Genomic DNA, 20,787 nt, shown 5'->3' with positions numbered 1-20,787 from the left:
TGCACACTCACAAACACACTTCAGCAGCTGCCCCACAATCCCCTACACACAACTGACACGGTCAACTTGTCTCTCCACTGACCTCAAGGTGACAAGAGAACCATCCCATGCCAAACCCTGTCCCTGACCACTGACCCACTGAAACTGCCATGTACATCTCAAACGCCCTGAAAGGATGAGCCACGGTGCTGATGTGTGCGGGGTGGGTGTTCAGAGTTCAACTGTGATGAAGGAGGAGGAAACAGACCAAGCGAAAACAAAATAAAAATGAACCCCCGCCTTATTCCTCCATCTGCATGGGCAGCTGACACCACAAAGCTCCTCTCAGCACACAGCTGCTTGGCAGGGCTGAGTCTCACAGCAAATTCCACAGGATGACCTCCTAGTCCTTGTTCCTCCACTCTCATTTCTATCTAAACAATACCAATTGCTTGCGTCTGGTTGCCAGCAACTGTAATGTTTACTCCAGGCTGTCCCAGGGTTAAAATAACGAGCCATGGATGGGTACGAAAGGTGCATTTACAGAGCTGAAGAAGTATCAGCTTAGTTGGGGTGTCTTAGGGAAGGAAGAAGGCAGCTTTATGTTATACCCCAGGAGGGGAGAAAACCCCAACAAAACAAAAGAAAGAACGCCAATAATGTACGTGAGCCAAGTTCTCTCTTGCTTTGGAACAAACCCAGCTGTTGACATGGCCAAGAGCTTGCATTTCACTCCTCCTGCTGTTAAAACTCCTCCCCTTCCAAACCTCCCTTTATTATCAGGTCTCAGGATGGCCAAAGAAGAGCACTGGCTGCGTTGTGTCGGTCTCTCTCTCTTTATATATACACAGACACACATTTCAAGGACATCTCTTACCTCAAACCTCTGAGAGTTCACTTTCTTTCCTTTCTTGTTCCAGGTTACCCGTGGCTTTGGGTCTCCAGTCGCTTGGCATACGAAGGAGGCCACCCCTCCCGACACACCGATTTGGTCCACAGGTTTTTTAATGAACACAGGGGGACCTTTAAGAAAAAAAACAAGTGTCACCATTGGCACAAGGAAAGAAAAAAAAAATCTAATAAACGCTGTTTGTAATTAACAGTAGCATTATCACTGCTATTCTCTAATGATCCCAGATGAAATTAAACCTCTTGACCTTTTAGGAACAAACAGTCTTTACCTCCGTTTTACAAATGAAGAAGCTGCAGCACAAAATGATTAGGGGCCTGATCCTACAAAGAGATTTCAATGCGACGACATTGCAAAGCCTCTCTTACTTCCGAAAAGTGAACTTCTGAACTGTTTTGCACAGGGGAAATTGCCCTTCCAAAGCCCATCTAATGATCATCACCAAAAGTTGGTAAAGCTGAAAACAACATCTAGAAACACTGAATTGCACTCCTCAGATCCTAGCAGATTTACAGGAACACAGGCAGGGGCAAAAGGTGGAAGAAGGACCATGAAATAAATGGAGCGCATGAGATCTTGAGGATGATGGTGTGAAACAGGCTGATGCCAGTGACTTTGGGATGTGAAACCTCCTTGGCTTGCAGTACCTCTGGTTTTATCTACAAATCTTTCCCCTGGTCCTCACTGGTACATTTATACAGCAACAGGCACGCCATCCTTTGGAACAGGCGAGTTGACAGGATCAGCCCAACAAACTGAAGTCGTGATCATTTCAAAACAATCCAGTTGTCAAGACCAAGAGCACGGCAGCCAAGTCTGCCGTCTGCTCCTGCAGTTCCCCCTTCCCCTCCTCTCCCCGCTTCGCATCATGAGACATCTGAGAAAACCAAGGAATTCACACTGCTGAAGGAAGAAGCCAAAAGCTCCTCAAACTCTTCTCATAACCAGATGCTCAAAGGTGCAGTGATGCCTGAACACACTCAGAGCCTGGGGCTGCATTTCAGCCAGCCTGGACCCAAGGGAACAACGCTTGAGCTCGCAGCACCTCTCCCTCACCCCCTGCCACTGATTTCCATCTACGTCCGACTGTCTTCAAGAGCACCTCTGCAAGGAGGGGAAAGGATGCTGGGATGGGCTTTCTGACCAAGGAAGGAGTCAAAGGCCTTCTGATGAGAGGAGGATGAGGTCAGGAGTGTTCGTGCAGAGCCCATATTGCCTCTACCCTCAGGGAATTCTCCTTCCGTGCTCTAACCTGTTTTTCCTGCACAGTTTCCTCTCATCTAGTTAGTTTAAAATTTATTGAAATATTTAAATCACAAGGCCACAGCTGTGTTCAAATAAAATCACTCAGATCATAAAGTTGCCGTCTGTTATTCTTGAGAAAAGTAGACCACATGACTCTGAAATGTGTGTATTTATATGTACGTACTCAGAGTCTATAAAATGAGATGTAAACAGCCTACCAAAGACCTTAAGAAGAGGGCAAATGGAAGCTAGAGAGAAGTCTCCAGGGTCTTTTAGGGGTTGAAAGACAAAAGGAAGCATTCCTCCCTGCCCTGCCTGGTGTAGCCAGCAGTATATAAATAAAAGCCACTGAGCAAGCTCATGTGATGCAATCAAGCATTTGTTTCCATGCTGGAGGTAAATACAATTTGCTGGAGCTGTTTACGTCCCACCACCGAATGCTGTGTGTACAAAGCATCAGATTTATAAATATCCAAATCTATATTTAGAGGTCAGAGTCTTCTTTGCAATGTTACAGCTAAAGGTTATCAAGCGAGTCCCACTGGAGGTACTGGCACTGGGGAATCTGTCTTCCATCTGAGAAAGGCAAAACCAAAACTTTGCTTCAGGCTAAAATATAAACGCTCACTCTGGCCGCAACCTGACTTCTTCCTCTCTTCTCAGTTCAATATCTGAAGAGTTAGCAGAAGTCAATTCTGAAGGTACAGCCAAAAACATCCTGGGCTTTTAAGAACACTTTATTGATGCAAGTTCAATTCTTAAAATAAAAGCCCCTAATAACCCTTAATGTCACATATACATTTAAACGAGCCCAAGCAGTATGACGACAGCACAGCTGAGGAGAAAAATGAGGTTCTATTTCTGTCCTGAAGAAAGGCACGGTGCTCCAAAAGATAGTGAACTTGGAGTCATTGCTCAGCATCCCTTTTTGGGGACCTCTGTTGACTCTGTGTGTGGTAAGGGGGAAGGTGAGTTGCTCTGTGAACGCCGCCTTCCTGAGCTCGCTCTACTGCTGAACTGCTACGGTAAACTCACTCTTAGACAGCGAGAGACAAAAGAAAAGAAACCAAACAAAAAACCAATCTATTAGATTTTACTACTCACTTGGAAAATCGGTGAAAATCAAAGCTAAATTGTTGATTTTAAAATTGCCCAAGCCTCTGAGCTCCAGACTTTGATTCCTCCCCCCTCCTCCCCCCTCCAAATCACCCATTGCGCTCTCCACCGATGCACCCCATGTCACTGCAGCGCTTGTCACTCAGCCCACGCCAACCGCAGAACAACCCTCTCCCCTCTGGGAGAGAGAAAGCCAGCGCTATCGCAGGCAAGGTGGTGATGATACAAAGCCGAAACAAATTCCTACGTGCTGCGTAGGACTGCCACAGCTCCGCCGTGCCAGGCGCAGCTTGCAGGGAAACATGCAGTCAGAATTCAGTCTTCAGCTCTGCAAATTGCTTTGAAAGGCTTCAAAGGCAGGAACAAGGCGCCATGTAAAAGTGAAGCACTAGCAGCCCACTCAGTGGGGCTTATGTGTTTCCCCTCATTTGCCAAGATTGCAGGCCCTCAGTTTTAAATAAATAAATAAAAAGCAGAGACAGGCATTTTCCAGATGACATACTTGCAATCCAGATTTTAGATCACTTCACAAATCATGGATAGCTAAGAGCAAGTCAGTCTTGGAAAGGCTGGGTTTGAGTTCCACCTAGGTCCAGTGGTCACAAGAGATTTGTCTTTTTCTCTGCTTACAAAGTAGCAAAACCCGCTTTTTTGCAGTATCAAAACAGGAATGGAAAAACCTGGAGCTTGAAAGAATTTTCCTACTACAAGAGGTTTCCTGTGGGGTCCGGGTCTCCGGAGAGAAGGCTGAAAAGACCGGATGGCTGCTGCGTACCTGTGATTCTTCTCTACAGCTTAATGGAAAGCCATCAAGTCAAACTGAACCTTTTGCTCCTGCCCAGCGCCTACGCACTTCCCAAAAGCAACGGCCGGGGCAAGCGACATGCTGGATAGTTGCCACGGACTGTAAGGAAGAGACACATATTCACCGTCCATCCCGCGGCTCTGTAATTGCATCTGCAAAGACGCTCAGCACACACACCGTCTGCCCTCTGCCCTAACCTCTGCCACCCCTTCCAGACAGCTCTGCTCCTGCCCTGTGCCCCCGACGGCTGTCGGGGGCAGCTGACGGGACCACGCGCTCACCCTGCCGGTCACCCCGGTGCAGACAACCTCCAAACCTCCACTGGGCTTCACTTTCCACAGCACAGGCCTAGAGTAACATGGGCGGTGTCGGCATCTGTTCCGAAGGGACATGACGCACATTCGCTGCTGGGATTTTGTGAATTCTAACGCAGATTTTGCGAAGAAGCTGCGAGGTGGTACGGGTGGGGTCTCCTACTCATCCCTGAGACACACACGCTAGAGGAGCACCGTACGACATCAGCCCACGTACAAGGGCTGCTCACCGAGGCAGATTTCCTCACAGAAGAGGAAAATGCTGCTGCCTTGCCTCGCCTCTCCTCTCCTCCCCTCCTTCTTTCATGTCACACCAAAGCAGAAAAAGTTCTTCAAATGCAGCCATGTAAAAAAACCCCAACATCTCCCTGCTAATGATGCACAGATGACAAAACAGTCTGAGAAGCTTTACAGCAAGGAAAGCTTGAAAGATGCGGGAGTGGGGACAAGGAGGGGACATCTCACCCTTTAAACCCAAATGTCCCTCAGGAACTGCTGCCATGGTGAATAGCAGGTGACAGACAAGGAGCGAGGGAGACAGGCCGGCCACCATATGCCTGTCTGAAACATCAAAAGCCAAAGACAGAGAAAGCAATGGAGAACCCAGAGGTTGTTTGAGGGGTGGGAGAGAGGCAGGAGCGCAAATGGATTTAACACATCTGAGCTGACAGCTGAAGGGGAGAGGGGTGCAGGGAGGAGAAAAAGAAAAAGCACAGTTACGAGGTTGCACCACGGATCCTCCTTCCCTGCCTCCTGTAAGCCTGGTCTCCAGCCGGAGATGGCTGTCCCTCCTGCCAGCTCCACAGGTGGGTTTATGGAGGGACAAGGAGGGCAGGGATGCATTTAGCCTCCGCAGGCCACACCACAGGGCAGGAGCAGCTTTCAACACGCTCCCCCAGTACACTCCTGCCACAAAATGGGAGAGACAGCCTGAAAATCCGAGGGGAAAACTACCATGGGCTCAGCTACGGCAGGTGAACGAAGCCCTGGCTGTACAGAGGGCTGTGTAAAACCAGTATGGCGGCTGCCAGCCGCACTCCTCATCTCCCCGATAGCCTTCCCTTGAAACTAAGGCCAACCAGTTAGCCTGAATGAGGGGAAGGAGAGAGGCAGGTCCTGGTGGGGAAATATTGACTCCCCTGGGCCTTTCTGAGACAAAATTGATTCTCACAGCATTTCGTGCCGGCCTGCCAGATCAATCCCCTGACAGCCAAAACGCCGTGGTGCTGGCTCAGGAAGACGGGACAATTTGGGCAAGGCATGGGGTTGGCCAACAAGAGCGGACTGAAAGCAGCCCCCTCTCCCTCCGGCCTGGGCTGCACGAGCACACACACGGCCAGACCCTGCGCCACACCATGAACCTCTTCAGGTAAAGCCCTCAGTCCCGTTACACGCAGGACTGGCCAGCGACATGCAGCCCTCCACCTCTCCGCCATGGGGGAAGAGAAGACCCCACACGCTTTGCTGACAAAATGGTTGTAAGACCCAACTGTGAACTAAATTTGTCCTCCCTCCTGAGCCACAGCCTGCCAGTTTTGGGGCAGGTCTGAGGCAAAAAGCTGCTCCCACAGAGTAGAGACGACATGTCCACCATCTTCCTGCCACCCGATAGCCACAGGGGAGGTTTGGAGGCACCACCGCCATCGTAATGGGCCCATCTCCCCACAGGCCCGACTCATGGCCCCTCAGCCCCACAGGCCTGAAGATGGTCCCCGACTGCATTATTTGCCCCAGCTTTGGGTAGGAAACGGGCAGTGTGCGTGTAAACCATCCCCTCACACCGCAGGCTCTCCCTGAGGGGCCGCAGTCAGGCGCCTCCACGTCTCTGCTTCCTCCTGGTGCTCATTTTAGATGGCGAAATTCACCTCTGTGCTTAACGCCCCCCATTTCTGCAGCCCCCTCCCGCCACCCCCAGGAAATAAAAGACCACAAATAAAGACAAACCACTTATTCTTTCATCTGGCCCCAGCAGAGAGAGCAGCGTGAGCCCGGCTGAAAGGGCCCCTCGCCCACAGCGGCAGCAATCCATGGAGACAAAAGAAAGCCAGTTACAAAAATGCATATTTTAAAAGGTTTTGCTTCCAGTTTTGGTGCTCCCGGTCCCTGCCGTCAGCGCTCTGGCACTACTGACCCACGGCAATGGCACACCAAGTGCCAGGTTCCAGCTCCTCCTTGGCTGGTGAATAAACACTCATTTCATTATCCGCACCCTGGGGAACGGAGGGGCTCTCCGCTGTAGCCGAGACCCACCACTGAAACTAAAGCAAGAGCAAGAGCACAGCAGGCAGGCCATTTTCTTGCCGTCTGGCTGGCTTATCGTAGCCTTCCCAAACATGTACGGCAGCCGTCCTTTTACCCACCGTTCCTGGTTGACCTTCAACAAACGGCCCCGTGGTGCTGAGCCTGACGTTTCCCTGAGGAGCTGCCCACCGTGAGTGCGTGCCCACACTACAAGAGAGATTCAGGGTATGTTACCACTGTCAACCTTTACCCTAGCTCAAAAATACTGAGCTGATCAAAATACACCCTTTTTTGTGCATATAGGCACACCTACCTTTCAAGAACAAAGTTAAAAGAGAAGACCATTAAGCCATTTACAATCAATGTTATTTTGCCGGTAGCGTTAGCGCACCCCAATTTGCTCTTCCAGGCTCCAGATGATTCCCATAATCAGGATTCAGATCTCTGGCTCTGACGCAAATTCGGCTGACCTTGGGCACTCACCCTTCCCCGCACCTCAGTCTGCCACACATCGTGCGGAGGTGACAATCCTCATTTCTCACACCTGCCTGTCTTGGTCTAGACACTACAAGTAATTTGGAGCAAAGGACGGTCTCTGAACAGATCTGTTCAGCACTCAACACTCTAGGTGGTACAGCCTCTAAATACTGTAATACAAACAAAATAAAATAGCCACAAAAAATTACTACAGGCAGAACTCAGAGACCTTCTTCCGCATGTACTTCTTGGTGGGAGAAGAAGATAAAAAACAAAAGCCAGACAAAAGCGTTGCAATCTCCCAACAACCAGGTCAAGTTAGCTTGAACGGGGACATCTCTCCATTATATCTCACCCCTCGCTAACCTCAAGAGCAACCAGGAAGGAATCCGATGGGGTTCTCATGGGCAGGGATTCTCATGGGCATGCAAAGGGTTAAACACCCCTCTTCTCCTCCTCTCCCCCCCCCCCCCCCCTTCCCTTTGCTTTTTGGACTGAAACTTTCTGCTGATCTTGTGAAACTCCATCTCCCTTTTCCACAACTGCTGACCGGCTCACAACCGGAGAAGGAGCACAAGGTACTCCCCCAGCTACAGCCCTGGCCAGCAGTGCTTTCATCTCCCCTCCTAAAAACCTCTCCAGGAACATGAAATCCAGGTCCGGCCATGCACCGAGTGTTTGTCTGCTGGTTTAGGAACCGCGTTTTACACACATGCGCTGCTGTGGTCCGTGGTGTTTGAGGGATGGGGATGGGAGTGCCGAGCAGCTGGGGACAGCCTGGGAGGCACCGCCAGAGGAGCAGCTTTGTCACACCAATAAATGGGGGAGCTAACGAGGGGAGCAGAAGGCAGAAACGACGGGAAAATCAGATAGGGAGAGATCAACAGGGAAAATGCAAGAGAACTGGAGCAAGATGCAGAGGAGGGAGGTGTTCAGAGCCAGAGCAAGGAAGTGAAGATTAGATAGAGGAGGCGAACCACGGAGCAGATGAAAACAGGAGAGAGCAGCCAAATTTGAGACAGATGGAGAGTGGGGAGCAAGAATGCGATGTTTGGAATGGGTACGTATTTCAAAGCAGCGGCATTAGGGAGCGGGGGAGCTTGCAAGAGGGGTAAAGGCAAGAAAGATGGCTCCATAATTTACATTTTTCTTCATGAGAGGAGTGAGAGCTGCAAACTGGGAGCAGGACTGATGCGGGCTGTGGGGAGGGTCTCTATGGAGACACTCAACAAGATTGAAAACACCCTTTGGAGAGGTTCTGCAGAGACTCTGGTCCCCTTGAAATCCAGGGTTTTACTGATAGATTTTGCACTTTTTTTCCCCGAGAGTTGTTTCTCAGTGCCTCACAAATAAAATTAAAATGAGGGTTTTTCTGACAGAAAAAACAAACAGGGAGTGAATTATATTCCATTTCCCCGTCAATAACTTTTCCCCAACCCAGTCGTCTTATCATCATAAAAAGTCCATTAAGCAGTAATTGGGGAGGCAGCAGAACACAGGGCTTGTCCATGAAACAGAAGCACGCTCGCTCCCCAACTGGCCTTTTCTGGGAAGGCAGACAGGATAATTATAGGCTTCAGACAGAGACTTCCTCTTACTGTCAGCAGCTCTTGGCTCCCTTCAGGGAGATGGGACCGGCAAGGTTGGGGAAAGGAGGGTAAAAAAAGATTGGGGACATTTTTTTCAGAAGTGAAATACTTCCACCTCGCTATTCCCCCGCCGCTGATGCACCGAAGCCCTTACCTGACTCAGAAAAGCTGGGCTATGAGCAGGTGAAGGCAGGTTTTTTTCCCTGTTGGACACGAGGGAATGTCACTTGAAAGATTACCCGCTCTCTCCTTTCTTGCAAGGCCCCAGAGAAAGGACAGCAGTGAAGGATGTGACCCAGCAGGGGATTTAACAGGCGTAGAAAATAGGTGAGAAAGATCAAGAACACATTTCATACGCCTTTACCTCACTGGCTGTCCAACAGCCCCAACACCCGTCCTTTCTGACGCCTGCCGGCGCTGCCAGTCCCACATCCCCTCAGCCGGGATGAAGCAGCAGACCCCTCAGAGCCAGCACCCATGCCAAGCTGTTCTTGCTACGAGGCTTGTAATTTTGGGGATCTGGCACATCCATACAGCCTTCAGGCTTCTCTTTGCAACGCACTCGGATACAGACCCTTTGGAAGAGGAGGTACGAGCCTGTAGCAGCAGGATGAGACTGAGGCTACCAGAGATCTATTCCTAGTTCTGACACCCAAGGTGAGAAAAACCACGTTATCCCGCCTGCTGGAGGGGAAGCGTAATCCTTCCTTCTGGTCTATTTAAACTGCTAGTTTTCAGGGATGGGACTGTGCCTTATCGCATGGCAACAGCAGCTAGGATGAAGTCATCCAGTTTCGGCAGGACTCCTCCAGGCTACCGTCATACACCCGTATGTACGGAAAGGATCCACCTTTCCCCATAGCGCAAAGGGTATCTGTCACTGCCACAGATCAGTCCCGGCCCTAGTGACAGCTGAGGAAAGCATTCTTCCAACCATGATTTATGCAAATGTATATGCACATTGTAATGATACACACAGACAGGATGCAAACTGCTGCACAGGACAGGATAGAACAGAGCTGTCCCTGTTCTACAGGGAGTGGGATGTATTCTGGATCTCCTTCTTCCCTCCCTCCCTAACCCAGGAAAAATGGTATCCGGTCATTTTACGCCACGTAGCGTGCGCACACCAGAAACTCCCCATCCTGTGAGCTGTGGCACAGGGGAAGCCCAGAGCACCACGTGGGCTTCAGTTTAATGAGTAAGAAATAGGAGATTGACATTGGGGGTGAAGGGATCGGTATTTTGGCAGTAGCAGACAGCAAACATGGCAGGCAGCTGGTGTGGGGCATCAGAACGGGACTCTGCACATAATGCAAGAAAGGATGGAAAAGAGGCAGCATTTAGCATGTATGGAGTATGTGGATGACAAAATGTGGTCTAGAAGACATGACAGAGTTTGCTTTTCAATGCATTCTGTGGCCCCGCTCCACAAGTATCCTCTCCCTGTGCCTCAGTTTCCCCATCTCCCTTCTCATACCAATTCAGATGAGGAGTGCTTCAGGAGTACCAACTGCTTCTCTCTCTGCTTACCGCCTGCCCCCAGCACAGAGCTCTCCCTCCCGCCCTCCCTGCAACAGACCACACTGAGGGGCAAAGGAGCAAGCAGGTGGTAGTGCAGATGGACCTCCAGCCAGGATTCTCATTCACCTTCTGGCACCACAATGCCAGGAAGAAGGATGCCTCTTGTGACCAGCGAGAGTGGAAGCAGACAAGCAATGCTGTCATGTAAGATGGCAGCCCTGGGATCAGCTGCTGAAGGACCAGCAAGCACAGGAGCACACGCAGCCTCAGCAACGTGGCAGGCCAGGACCCTGCGGGTAAACAAGTCCTTTCAATCAACCGTAACAACATCTCATTCCATATTTGTCCACAAGTCCTATAACAAGGCTTAATAACCCAGAGCAGAGCAAGAGCAAGAAACCCAAGGAGCTATCCTGGCAACTTAATGAGAGCCCCTTGTCCATCAGTGCCATGACAGCAATCCCAGATTGTTTGCAATCAGAAGCTTAAGGCAGGGAGCTCTCCCTCCCCTTGTCATGTTGCTAGGACAGCTCCTACTCCAGCCGTGTCATCGATATTGGCATCCTGGAGAAGCTCAATTCACCCCCTACCTAGAAAAGACGCAGCTAGAAAGGACTTGGCTCTTTACTCAACTTCCGCTGCTCTGAGTCACTAAAGAATCAGAGTCTATGGGGGATACCAGAACATGAAAAACCACCTCCTATGGGACAAGGCTGAAAGACGAAAAAGCTTAACGAGCAAGGATCCCAACTCCCAGGGGGGGATGCCATCTTAATATAGCCCAGCAGAGGTCCTGAGCCGCTGAAAAGTGACAGCAGAGTCAGCAGCAATGGGGAAAACAAACTGCTACAAGCTTCTGCATCGCATGGTCTTTCAGAGGAAGCGCAGTGCGAGAAGCCCCAAGGATGTGATCAGGGAGATCAGTTCAGATCCTTGGTTTAGTGATATGACAAAGACCTTTGCAAAACGTAAACACATAGCTGGGTCCCCTGCCTTGCATCGCCCGCTCAGAAGGGGCTGCAGCACTGCAACAGATGAACGATCCCCATCAAGATTTGCTAGCTAATACGCGCCTGTAGGGATCATTTGGGGATGAAAGGCACACCAGATAAACAAAACAGAGTCTGATAAAACTCTGCTCTTTTACTCCTGTAAATAAAAGCTATATTACTTCCACTTACTAGCTGTCCTCTGCTTCTTTCTTTTAGGCAAGAGAGGCAATCTCCAGGTCTACAGGAAAGGGGCAAGGTACAACTCTTAGAGCACAGAATTTTGGTCATTGTCAAAAGCTTGATACATCATTCCTATCCGACCTCTGGTAAGAGACTTCAGCCCACATTTCCATGGAACAAAAGGAGATTCTGGGTACACAACCTTGAAACACCTTACCCTGGGTCTTAACAGTGTATTGTGAGCTTGTACTGCTCATCAGTAGTGGGACAGGGATGTCAAGGGAGCTCAAGATAGGAGATCTTGAAAACAAGAAACAAACCCCTAATAAAGCTAATGGAAGCACACCGCCTTTAACAATCGTGACGTTATTATAACAGTAACATCGAGGCCAGGTTGGACGGGGCTTTGAGCAACCCTGTCTAGTGGAAGGTGTCCCTGCCCAGGGCAGGGGGGTTGGACTAGGTGGCCTTTAAAGGTCCCTTCCAACCCAAACCATTCTGTGACTCTATAAACTTTTGACTCCTACCACAGGAGTCATTATAGTTTCTGTCTCTGAACCACAATACTCATCACTCAGGTTTGTAGCGGGCACATAAACACAAAAGAACAAAAAAGGAAGAATCCAACAACAGTGCTGAGAAGCGACAGCAGTGGGAACCTACCGAATTCAGCTTTGGGATAACTAGAGATTCAGCAAGCCCAATAAACAGTGCAACACATGAGCAAGAAAGAAATGGAAACATGGAAAAGCAACACGAAGGACCCCTTAAATTCTTTTATCAAAGACAGTGACTGAGGAAGGTGCTTTTTTTTTTTTTCAGTAGGACAGGTTTCCGTTTGGGTTTGACACCTGCCAAGAGCTGCAAGGGATGGCTTCTCTGCAGAAGGCTGTAATGCAGCCCCTCCAGGCACCAGGGCAGAAGATGCCTTACCCTTCCAGGTGAAGGCAGTCCCTCAAGTGGCAGCTACTGGAATTAACTACAATTAACAGATTTTATAAGGAAAAGGGAGTATCATAACATTCATAAAGAAAAAAAAAACCCACACAGAAAGCCCTCAAAACCAAACAGATCCTACCCGTACAGACAGACAAACGAGAGCTGAAGGATCTTCCTGGATCACCGGATGATCACGACAGCGCCAGTCTCAAGGTGATCTTTAATAGCTGAATTGAAAAAAACCTACACTGTCTTTTAGAAGTTCATTCAAACAAATCAAAGTCCACACTAAAGATTTGTAAGTGTCGGCACTCAGACTAATTTATGAATAAATCCATGAATTCTAACGGAGGTGAGGGAGGAAGAGGACATAGCCAAATTAATTTGACTTTATTAATTAAAAAAACCACCAAGTTTCATCACCCCACCACTCTTTAGAGGTTGTGTGAGAGTGGGGGGGAGTTATGCTCATTAATTATGCAGAAAATGCAAAACTATCATCCTCTGAATGAGTTTAAAATAAGGAGAAACCCTTTCAGAATGGGGAGAAATTACTCCCCAAGGCAGCTGAAATTTCTCTTGCAACTTCAAAGGACAATAAATTATTCAAATCGCTCGCGCCACTCCACACGCTCTCTCACTCTCTCCCCTTCTCAATTTTATGCTCCTGAGTCAATTAAAGGTTTGGAGGACTTGGAGAAACTTTGTGGAATGCTAAACCAGTTGCAGCTCCTTCTATTTATTTTTTTTTTCTTTTTTAAAGCTTTGCTTTTCCTCTTGGCCTCAAAAGGAAACAGAAATGATTCTGTGCATTTCAGATGAAACTAGCGGCATTGGTTTTAACCAACCTCGTATGAAGCAGCGATGTTTCATGTCTGCAACAAGCAAGATGGGACATGCTAAAAATTCTCTACGCAACGATACTGTGAAAACAGGTCAGTCCATACTCCTTCATGTCAACTGTTCAAATCATTCATTGCAATATCCCCTTTCAGAATCTTAGCAGTAGATGTCCAAGATATATTTATAATGCTCTCTCCTGGCAACCTTCAGGTCTAGGTTAGCTGTGATCTCTTCCACAGTCACGCTGTTATCTGCTGTGCCCTTGGACGGAACAGGTGGCTCCCATGCCAAACCGTAACACGACTATTTAGAGTTTGCGGTATGAGAACCTCGACCCAAGACTGAGACTAATTACACCGGACAAGAACATGGCGAGAGAAGTCCTTGCTCAAAAAAGCAGATCCAGACAAGCAGAAGGAGGGAAGGAGGGTTGAGAGGGTGCATTCTCAGAGCGAGCATGCTCCTGAGTCCCGAGCCGGTCCTCAGCCCGCAGCCCATGCGATGGTGAGCTCCACCACATGCAGCAGATGGCATAAAACGTGACTGTTTTCATGAACTTTAGCAATCCCAAAAAATTAAAGGCAGCTGCAGTGCAGGGAACATCACAGCTTTCTAAGGTGGGAACTGGGACCAATTATGTTGCAAGAGAACATCCTTGACTGGAGGGGAAGAGTGGCACAGAGTAAATAAAACTGTTCTTCAGAGATTGAGTCTCACAGGCCAGCTCGAGCCCAGATTCCATCCCACGCACACTGAAGAACGACATTCCTCTGGTCGGGCGTCCTTGAAAAACATTCCGCTTTGCCTTCTAAGAATGATATTTGGCTTGCCAGGCCACAGAAAGGGTGGGAATACCCTCGCAGATTCCCTTTAGTGACCCAGGAGATTTGTATCCAGTTGGTCTTGAAAAGACACAACCACACAGACCTTGCCAGGCAGATGAAAAGCTGATGTAACCCAGTGTCTTGGTGAGATACCAGAAAGATCCTGTCCTTCCTGACGGCCTGTGCAAGAACTGTCTGGGTGAAAAGCACACCCAAAGGGGCACATCGCAAAGAAGTAAGTGTGGGCTTCCTGGTAAAGCCTGACCCAGGGTAAAAGCCTTAGTTTTGGCATCCAGGTATGGCGAATACGTACATTTTCTCTATCACAAATGGTACACGGATGACATTTTCACACAAGTCGCTTGTTTACACAACAAACAGATGCTCTTTTCCCCTAACTTAGCCATCTAATGAAGCTGAGCAGCAAGAACCTCTGGTTGGGAAAAGATCCTTTACCAGGAGACACCCATGACTGGGTCTCAAACACCCGTGGCTGCCGCTGTCCCCAGGTGCTCCTCAGCAGAGATTAATCTAATAAGCATTCGCAGTGTGGGGCACAGCTGAGACCTGGGAGGTGAGAGCCCCCCCTGCCCCTAAGGAAGCTCTTTCAAAAGATGATTTATTTCCTCTCCTGGCCCTATAGAAGACACAAACTTTCTAATTTGAGTTATCTGAAAAAGAAAAGAAAAAGACTGGGGGGGAAAAAAAAAGGAAAAAAAGAGATACATCACTCAATCCAGGCAGGCAAGGTTTAATTTAATCAGACACTTAAACAAGGTGACACAGAAGCTTAATTCTGTGTCCTTGAGTGGGACAACAACTAGTCCAGAACCCTCAGCAACCGCAGGCGGGATCGCAGCTGGCAGCCGGAGAAGGCGACAAAGGGAAGAGTAATTCAGAAACAAGGACAGCAAGGTGTCTCCTTGCCCACCAAGGCAACTGGTGCACGGGGAACACATGCAGCAAGTGAATCTGGGGGAGGGAAATCCGCACCTCTGCCTTCTGGGAGGACACAGCTCAGATGCTGCCTCCCCTTGCACACCGTCAGACTCTACTCACTGAAGAAACAACATGCAACACCAAGTAGAAACTCCATCGCCTACCAATCTACCGCACATCCTCCCCACCTTAACTTCTGCTACTCCTCCAGCCCACACCCACCAAGGGGAAAACGCCCTTCTGCAGCATCGCCCCGGCTCCTCAGCCCCCAGCAGGTACTGTCGTGTGCCTGAGCCGCTTGTGGGGCAATACAGCCTCACCACACTTCAACACCTTCCCTCCCTCGGACAGTGCTCTTGTGTTTTCGTGGATCAGTCTCAAACAGTTATATATGGAGCAGCTTTCTCCCACAGCGGAGAAGGATTCACTTCCCACTGATGTCGTCTTAACGTGTCTATCAAGTTCTAAGATAGAGTCTTCTTGATTTTTACTACCATCTTATCTGACAACTGCTGTCTTGGCCAACAACAGATCAAAGCTAGGACCTCCAGAGCTAAAAGCTGTGAGCTCTGCTGCACAGGCTAATCCTCTGTGGATAAGAGCACAGGAGGAACCACTCAGAGGAGAGGAGTCAGATACACCTGTAAGTCGCTGTGATCTGGATCTCAGCAAGACAAGCCGTGTAGCCAGCTCCTACACCTCGCAGCATGGAGCACACACGCTCCACACGCCTTTCTTCATTGTACCAGCTCCCAAAACGCAGCGCTGCTTTGCCAGCAGGAACACGGACCTACAAGAGATGAGCTCCTCTCCCAACCCACCGCACATGTTTTCCATCCTCTCCGCAAGCCCCGCACGCGTGGTGCAACCCTTGCTGCCATCTGCTGCCAGCCTCCACGGATGCACTGCAGCTCCTGGAGTGCGAGAGCCCCCCGCACACATGGGCCCGGCGTGAATTACTGTGTTCTGCAAATTAACGACAGAGCAAGGGCAATTAAAAAGGAAGAAAGCCAGGGTAATGCATCATAAAAGGGGCTTTATTCTTTTATTTTGTCAATTGCAATTTAGATTTAATTATTTATGGTAATACTTCAGAGTGTGCTAGTAACCGTTCTATAACGCGATTTATAAAAGGAAGGAAACCTAAGTAATAAGTAATGTTCACTATTGCATCTGCTATTAAATCTTTGCTGGGGCGGAGAGCCACACACCAGCCTTCTGTGTATGCAAAGTACCAATTAGCAAAGCACTATTGTAAAACGCAAAGGTTTAATCAATGGGAAAAATCCACTTGAAAACAGCAAGCGTGCTGATTTCAGTTATAAAAATTACCACATTTCTATACAGTAAGTGGCTTTTCATCTGCAACTGAGGAGCACTTAAAGTGGACACGTTGTTCCTTCGGGTAGCAGAGGAGGGCACGAGTACCTGACCACTGCCCTGAGCCCCAGTCTGGTGCAGCCACACTCTGCACAGCGCAGGCGGGAAGACATCCTGCTCTGCTACAACCGGCGAGATGAGACTCATCTTGCGTACGCACAAAATGAGATGGTTTTAAGGTGCTCACTGCAGAGATTTTATGACTCGGGCTGGGGGCATGACTGGGAAACAGCAAGGCTTGGTCCTGTGCCCAGGTATAGCAGCAATTTGGGAAACCATTCCCCTCCCCGGACCCATATCCAGACTTCATCTGTCTGTCTGCGCTGTCTGGTTTTCCACAAGCTTTAAGGGGCACGAGACCTGCCTCTTTGGCAGGGCACAGCTTTGGGAAAGGCCTCCCCTAACTCACTGCAGTAACACCATTGATGTTACTCATACAACCAGCTCAATCCTCAACAAAATGATAATACGTTCCATTTAATGAGAGCCCACTGAAAATAATCATGGAGTTAGCAATTTCCAGCTCTATGGCTGCCCTTGACCATGCAGAAGAAACAGAGGAAGTGTCCATATGCAACCAAAGAAAAAGAGAAGAAACAGATCTGCTTTATACCTTTCAATTATTATCCTCTTCAGCTTCCCAAGGAAGAACAGCAGGCTGAAAGCAGTGTGGTGCTTTGGTTTTTTAATTTAAATAGCAGTTTCCTTTAAATAGAATGTTCCTGCCATAGAAAGATTTAAATCACTGACTGAGATCAATTAGCCTAGGAAACAAGGGAAGTATTTTAATGGTCCTGTGATTGCAGAGGCCACAGCTCCTCCAGCACTGCACTGGAAGAGGAGGCAAGTTCAAGCTTTCAAGCCCCACGCTTTGCTGCAAGGGGAGCCGTTCCCCTGCGAAGCCGGGAAGACGGTGCCCTCGAAAAGCCGACGTCCTTGGGGTTTCCTACCTGCCACGTGGGCTTCCCACCACGGCAGGGGCACCACCCCAGCACTGCCTGGCATCGCTCGCCCTGGGGGCTGCAAGGCTTTGGCAGCCCCTCCGGTGAATTAGGGCAGGAAATCGGGTCAGCGTTGTGGCAAGCGCCAGCCAAATGGATGCCGGCCAAGGGATTACGCGAGAGGCAGTGTGACAGAGCCCAGGGCCATCTGATGGGAGAGGACATTGTCAGAACAGAGTGACAGCTCCTCACACACTCTCCGCCGTTGTGACAGACAAAGCTGTTTGCTGTTTGCATGCCTCAGTGGGGAGCACTGCAGACCAGCTCAGACGCTGCTGCCTCTCCAGGCAGAATTCAGCAGCCCCTCCAAAATCAGGAGCTATCAGCTCACCATCACCACGCAGACAACAACAGCCGCACAGCAATTCAAACAACTGGCCCATAACGGGGAGCAGCCCCAAGGGCAAACACGTCAAGGAGATGCTGGCATGCTCTACAGCTTAGGAGAAGAGACAACACCTGGCCCAACTTCACCTGCACATCAAGCAGGTAAGAGCAGCCCGGCCCCAGATACCCACCCCTGCAACCTGCAAAGTTCCCGTATGTACACCTGTGAGCAGCAAGACTAAAAAAACCACAAAACCTCACAGTTCAGGATCCAAGGACACTGCAGAGCTACAGGAGAGAGAAACTTGGCTGCTAGCGGCAAGGTGTCTGCTGAGCAGTGACAGATTTCAGCGGGGCTTGGGCCACACAACTGGTGCCTTCTGTGCCTGATCAGCACCAGCCCTTCCTCCGGGCACACTTCCACCAAAAGTGCTTTCTAGCAGTCAGATAGCACATGGGATCTCCCAGCTCTGTTGGAATCTCTGAGCAGATCTCACCCCACAGAAGACAGGGACAGACAAGATGCTTGTTTCTTCCTAGGAAAACCAAACTACAGAAAAACTGAAGTCACAGAGCCATCATTTTGAGAAGCCGTGATTCTGCAGAGTGCCCACTCCCAGCAGCGAGCACGCAAGGCTTCTGAACACTTCAGAAAAGAAGGAGACCAGTTTTCACAGGCATTCAAACATCACAATAGATGAATCAGGGCTTTGGTCATATGGAGAGGCACTTGCACACACATGAACTCTCCATCCACACCTGCAAAGCTACACTGCTTACTTTGAAAACAAGAGGACAAAGCGATTTGGCCAGGAGTGTTACAGCAAACCAGTGGTGGGAATGGGACCCTGGAGCCCCAACACTGGATTTTCCACCATAAGCCTTCCCTCCTCTCCTGACTACTGCACAAAGAGGCAGGGATGGAGATTTATGCTTCCAGTCTCCTGCTTTTGCAGGAGCCAATGCAGGTAGCAGCTTACCTACCACCAGTGTCCACTTTCACAAGCCAACAAGGCCACCCTGAGCCCAGGTGGAACGCAGCAGCTAGCTCCAACCACCTACCCTGGGCGCTCATAAAGAACTTACCAGAGCATCGGCTGCAACATCCAAGCAGGACCCTGGACAAGCAGGACCCTGCATAAATACTTGGGCAAAAAGCTCGTGCCGGGTTCCTTGCTGCCAAAAACTACACTGCTCCTGCTACTCAAGACAGGCAGCTTAAACGGAAGCTTGGGTATGTCTTTATGAACACCAGTCGCACCGTTTGAGGTACAGACTGACCGACAGCTACACACCAAAAAAGTGGCCCCACAAGGAACCTCCCAGAGCTCAGCTCAATTCCTGGGCTTATTAAATGAAAAGAAGAACAAAAGGGAACATTATCTTTCTGCACATTAATGTTTCTCCCTGCAAATAGGGCCTAAGCATGAACCGAACAAAACTCAGGAGTGAGACAAGGGCAAATCCATCCCCACTCGCCTACTGCAGAGAAGAGAGAATGCACTGTTCAAAAAAAAAAATCTCCCAGCAACGAAAGGTCGAGGATCCATTCAATCCCCGGTGACTGCGTCATCTTAATAAACCCTGATAACGAAGCGATTACGTTAAAAGCTGTCAAGGGCTACGCTGACCAGAGCAGCCCTCTCACCAGCTTCAAGCGGCTTTGCTGGGAAGGAAAAAAAAAAGTCATAATTCTATCAGCTTGGAAGATTCTATTCCCCACTGATCCCGAGTGATCAGCCTTCATGTCGAAGGAACATTACATTCAAGCCACTGAAGATTTTCACTTTTTTTCTTCTTCCCCTTTTCATTTTTTAAAGCAAGAATTGAAAGGGAGCAAAGATAAAAACTGTGTTAAACTGGAACTGGTTCACTCAGGGGAAGAAGAAACATAATACTCTTTCTTCGGATGCTGTTTTGAATCCAGCCCCAGCGAGTAACAGGACAACGGTCACCAGTGTCTGACAGATGCCTGAAAGGCAAGAGCAGGAGAGGACAATACGGGCGAGCTGGGTGGAGATGGGGCTGGGAGAAGGGGGAGGAAGGCTCCAGCAAGAGCTGTCAGGCAGTTCCCTCCCCTTCTCTTCAGCTCTTTGCCAGTCTTAGGGGCAACCCGAGATTCAAAGCAGGCTGTGAGGACCTAGCTGCCCTATGATGTCCCTCTAAGGCGGTACTGGGAACAACAGGAAGGCACCGGTGGAAAGCTAAAGATGCTGGAAAACTAAGATGCATGATCTAAGCAATTCCTTAACACTAAAAAGGTGGGGGATACGTTTGCTGGCTCTAAGCACTAAAGCCTGCTCCTGCTGTCCTTCTCCAGGGGAGGTGAAGCATGGGAGGGAAAAAATGGGGAAGGGGGATTGCAGAGGGATTGCAGAGTCACTTACTTTCAGCTACGCAGCCTATCAGCAGCATGGAGAGGAGATTCACAAGGGAGACCAGCGAAGACATCCCAGGGCTGGGAAGGATCCTCATCCTCTGCAACGGCCTTCAGCCCCAGCCGGGAAGGCTGCGGGTCAGCAGGACTCACAGCGTCTCCCCAGCGTCGTCAGCACCTGCGGATGCACAAATGCAAAGGGGAGAGCACTTAGCGAGAGGAAGGCGGGCAGCCGACAACGCCAAGGGAGGGAGAAGCTGAAAGGAGTCTGGAGAGGCAGCGGGGTCTGGGGAAAGCAGCAGCTGTACACAATCCCTGTGGGGAGGCCAGGCAGCCCTTCGCCTTGATGCCACCAAGGACTGGGACAGCTCCATCACCAAGCGGACTGGTGGGGGCACGAGGCCAGCCTGCAGCAGCCTCCCTGCCTCGGCAGGTAATGGCGAATGTCCGTGCACGCACTCACGCAAAGGGCGGGAACAGCGCAAGAAACAGAAGCGTAATCGGAAGGCACCAACTGCGCAGAGCCTGTGTTTAAAGTTTAACGCCCGTCGGCTTCTCTCCCCAACACGGGAGGAAGGCAGCGCTGGCCGAGCAGCACACGAGCAATGAGGTGTGAAGGGATGTGACCCGACAGGGCCCAGGGACCCTCTTAAAGGGCGATTTTTCCACAATGGCGCAGGGCAGGCAAAGAAAAACTGAAACCTCACACATAAAAAACCCAGGAAGAAAGAAAAAAAGACAATCCACAAGAGGGAAGATGAAGCAGGAGATGTCTCCCTGTGTCC

The 20,787-nt window shown here is 49.7% G+C and overlaps 1 protein-coding gene across 1 annotated transcript in view; it reads right to left on the bottom strand.

The window, feature by feature from the left end:
* PTPRS (protein tyrosine phosphatase, receptor type, S) overlaps nt 1-20,183 on the bottom strand; it is a 98,049-nt gene extending 77,866 nt beyond the window's left edge. The window contains 2 exon segments of the mRNA XM_009895180.1: nt 857-1,002; nt 20,013-20,183. Coding sequence (XP_009893482.1) covers nt 857-1,002; nt 20,013-20,100 — 234 coding nt within the window. The 5' untranslated portion in view covers nt 20,101-20,183.
* Nucleotides 20,184-20,787: the final 604 nt, after the last annotated feature.

Source organism: Charadrius vociferus, unplaced genomic scaffold (genome assembly GCF_000708025.1).
Source record: "Charadrius vociferus isolate BGI_N301 unplaced genomic scaffold, ASM70802v2 scaffold291, whole genome shotgun sequence".
Classification (NCBI taxonomy): domain Eukaryota; kingdom Metazoa; phylum Chordata; class Aves; order Charadriiformes; family Charadriidae; genus Charadrius; species Charadrius vociferus.
The sequence above is the reverse complement of the archived record's forward strand: the minus strand, read 5'-3'. Positions and strand labels throughout refer to the sequence as shown.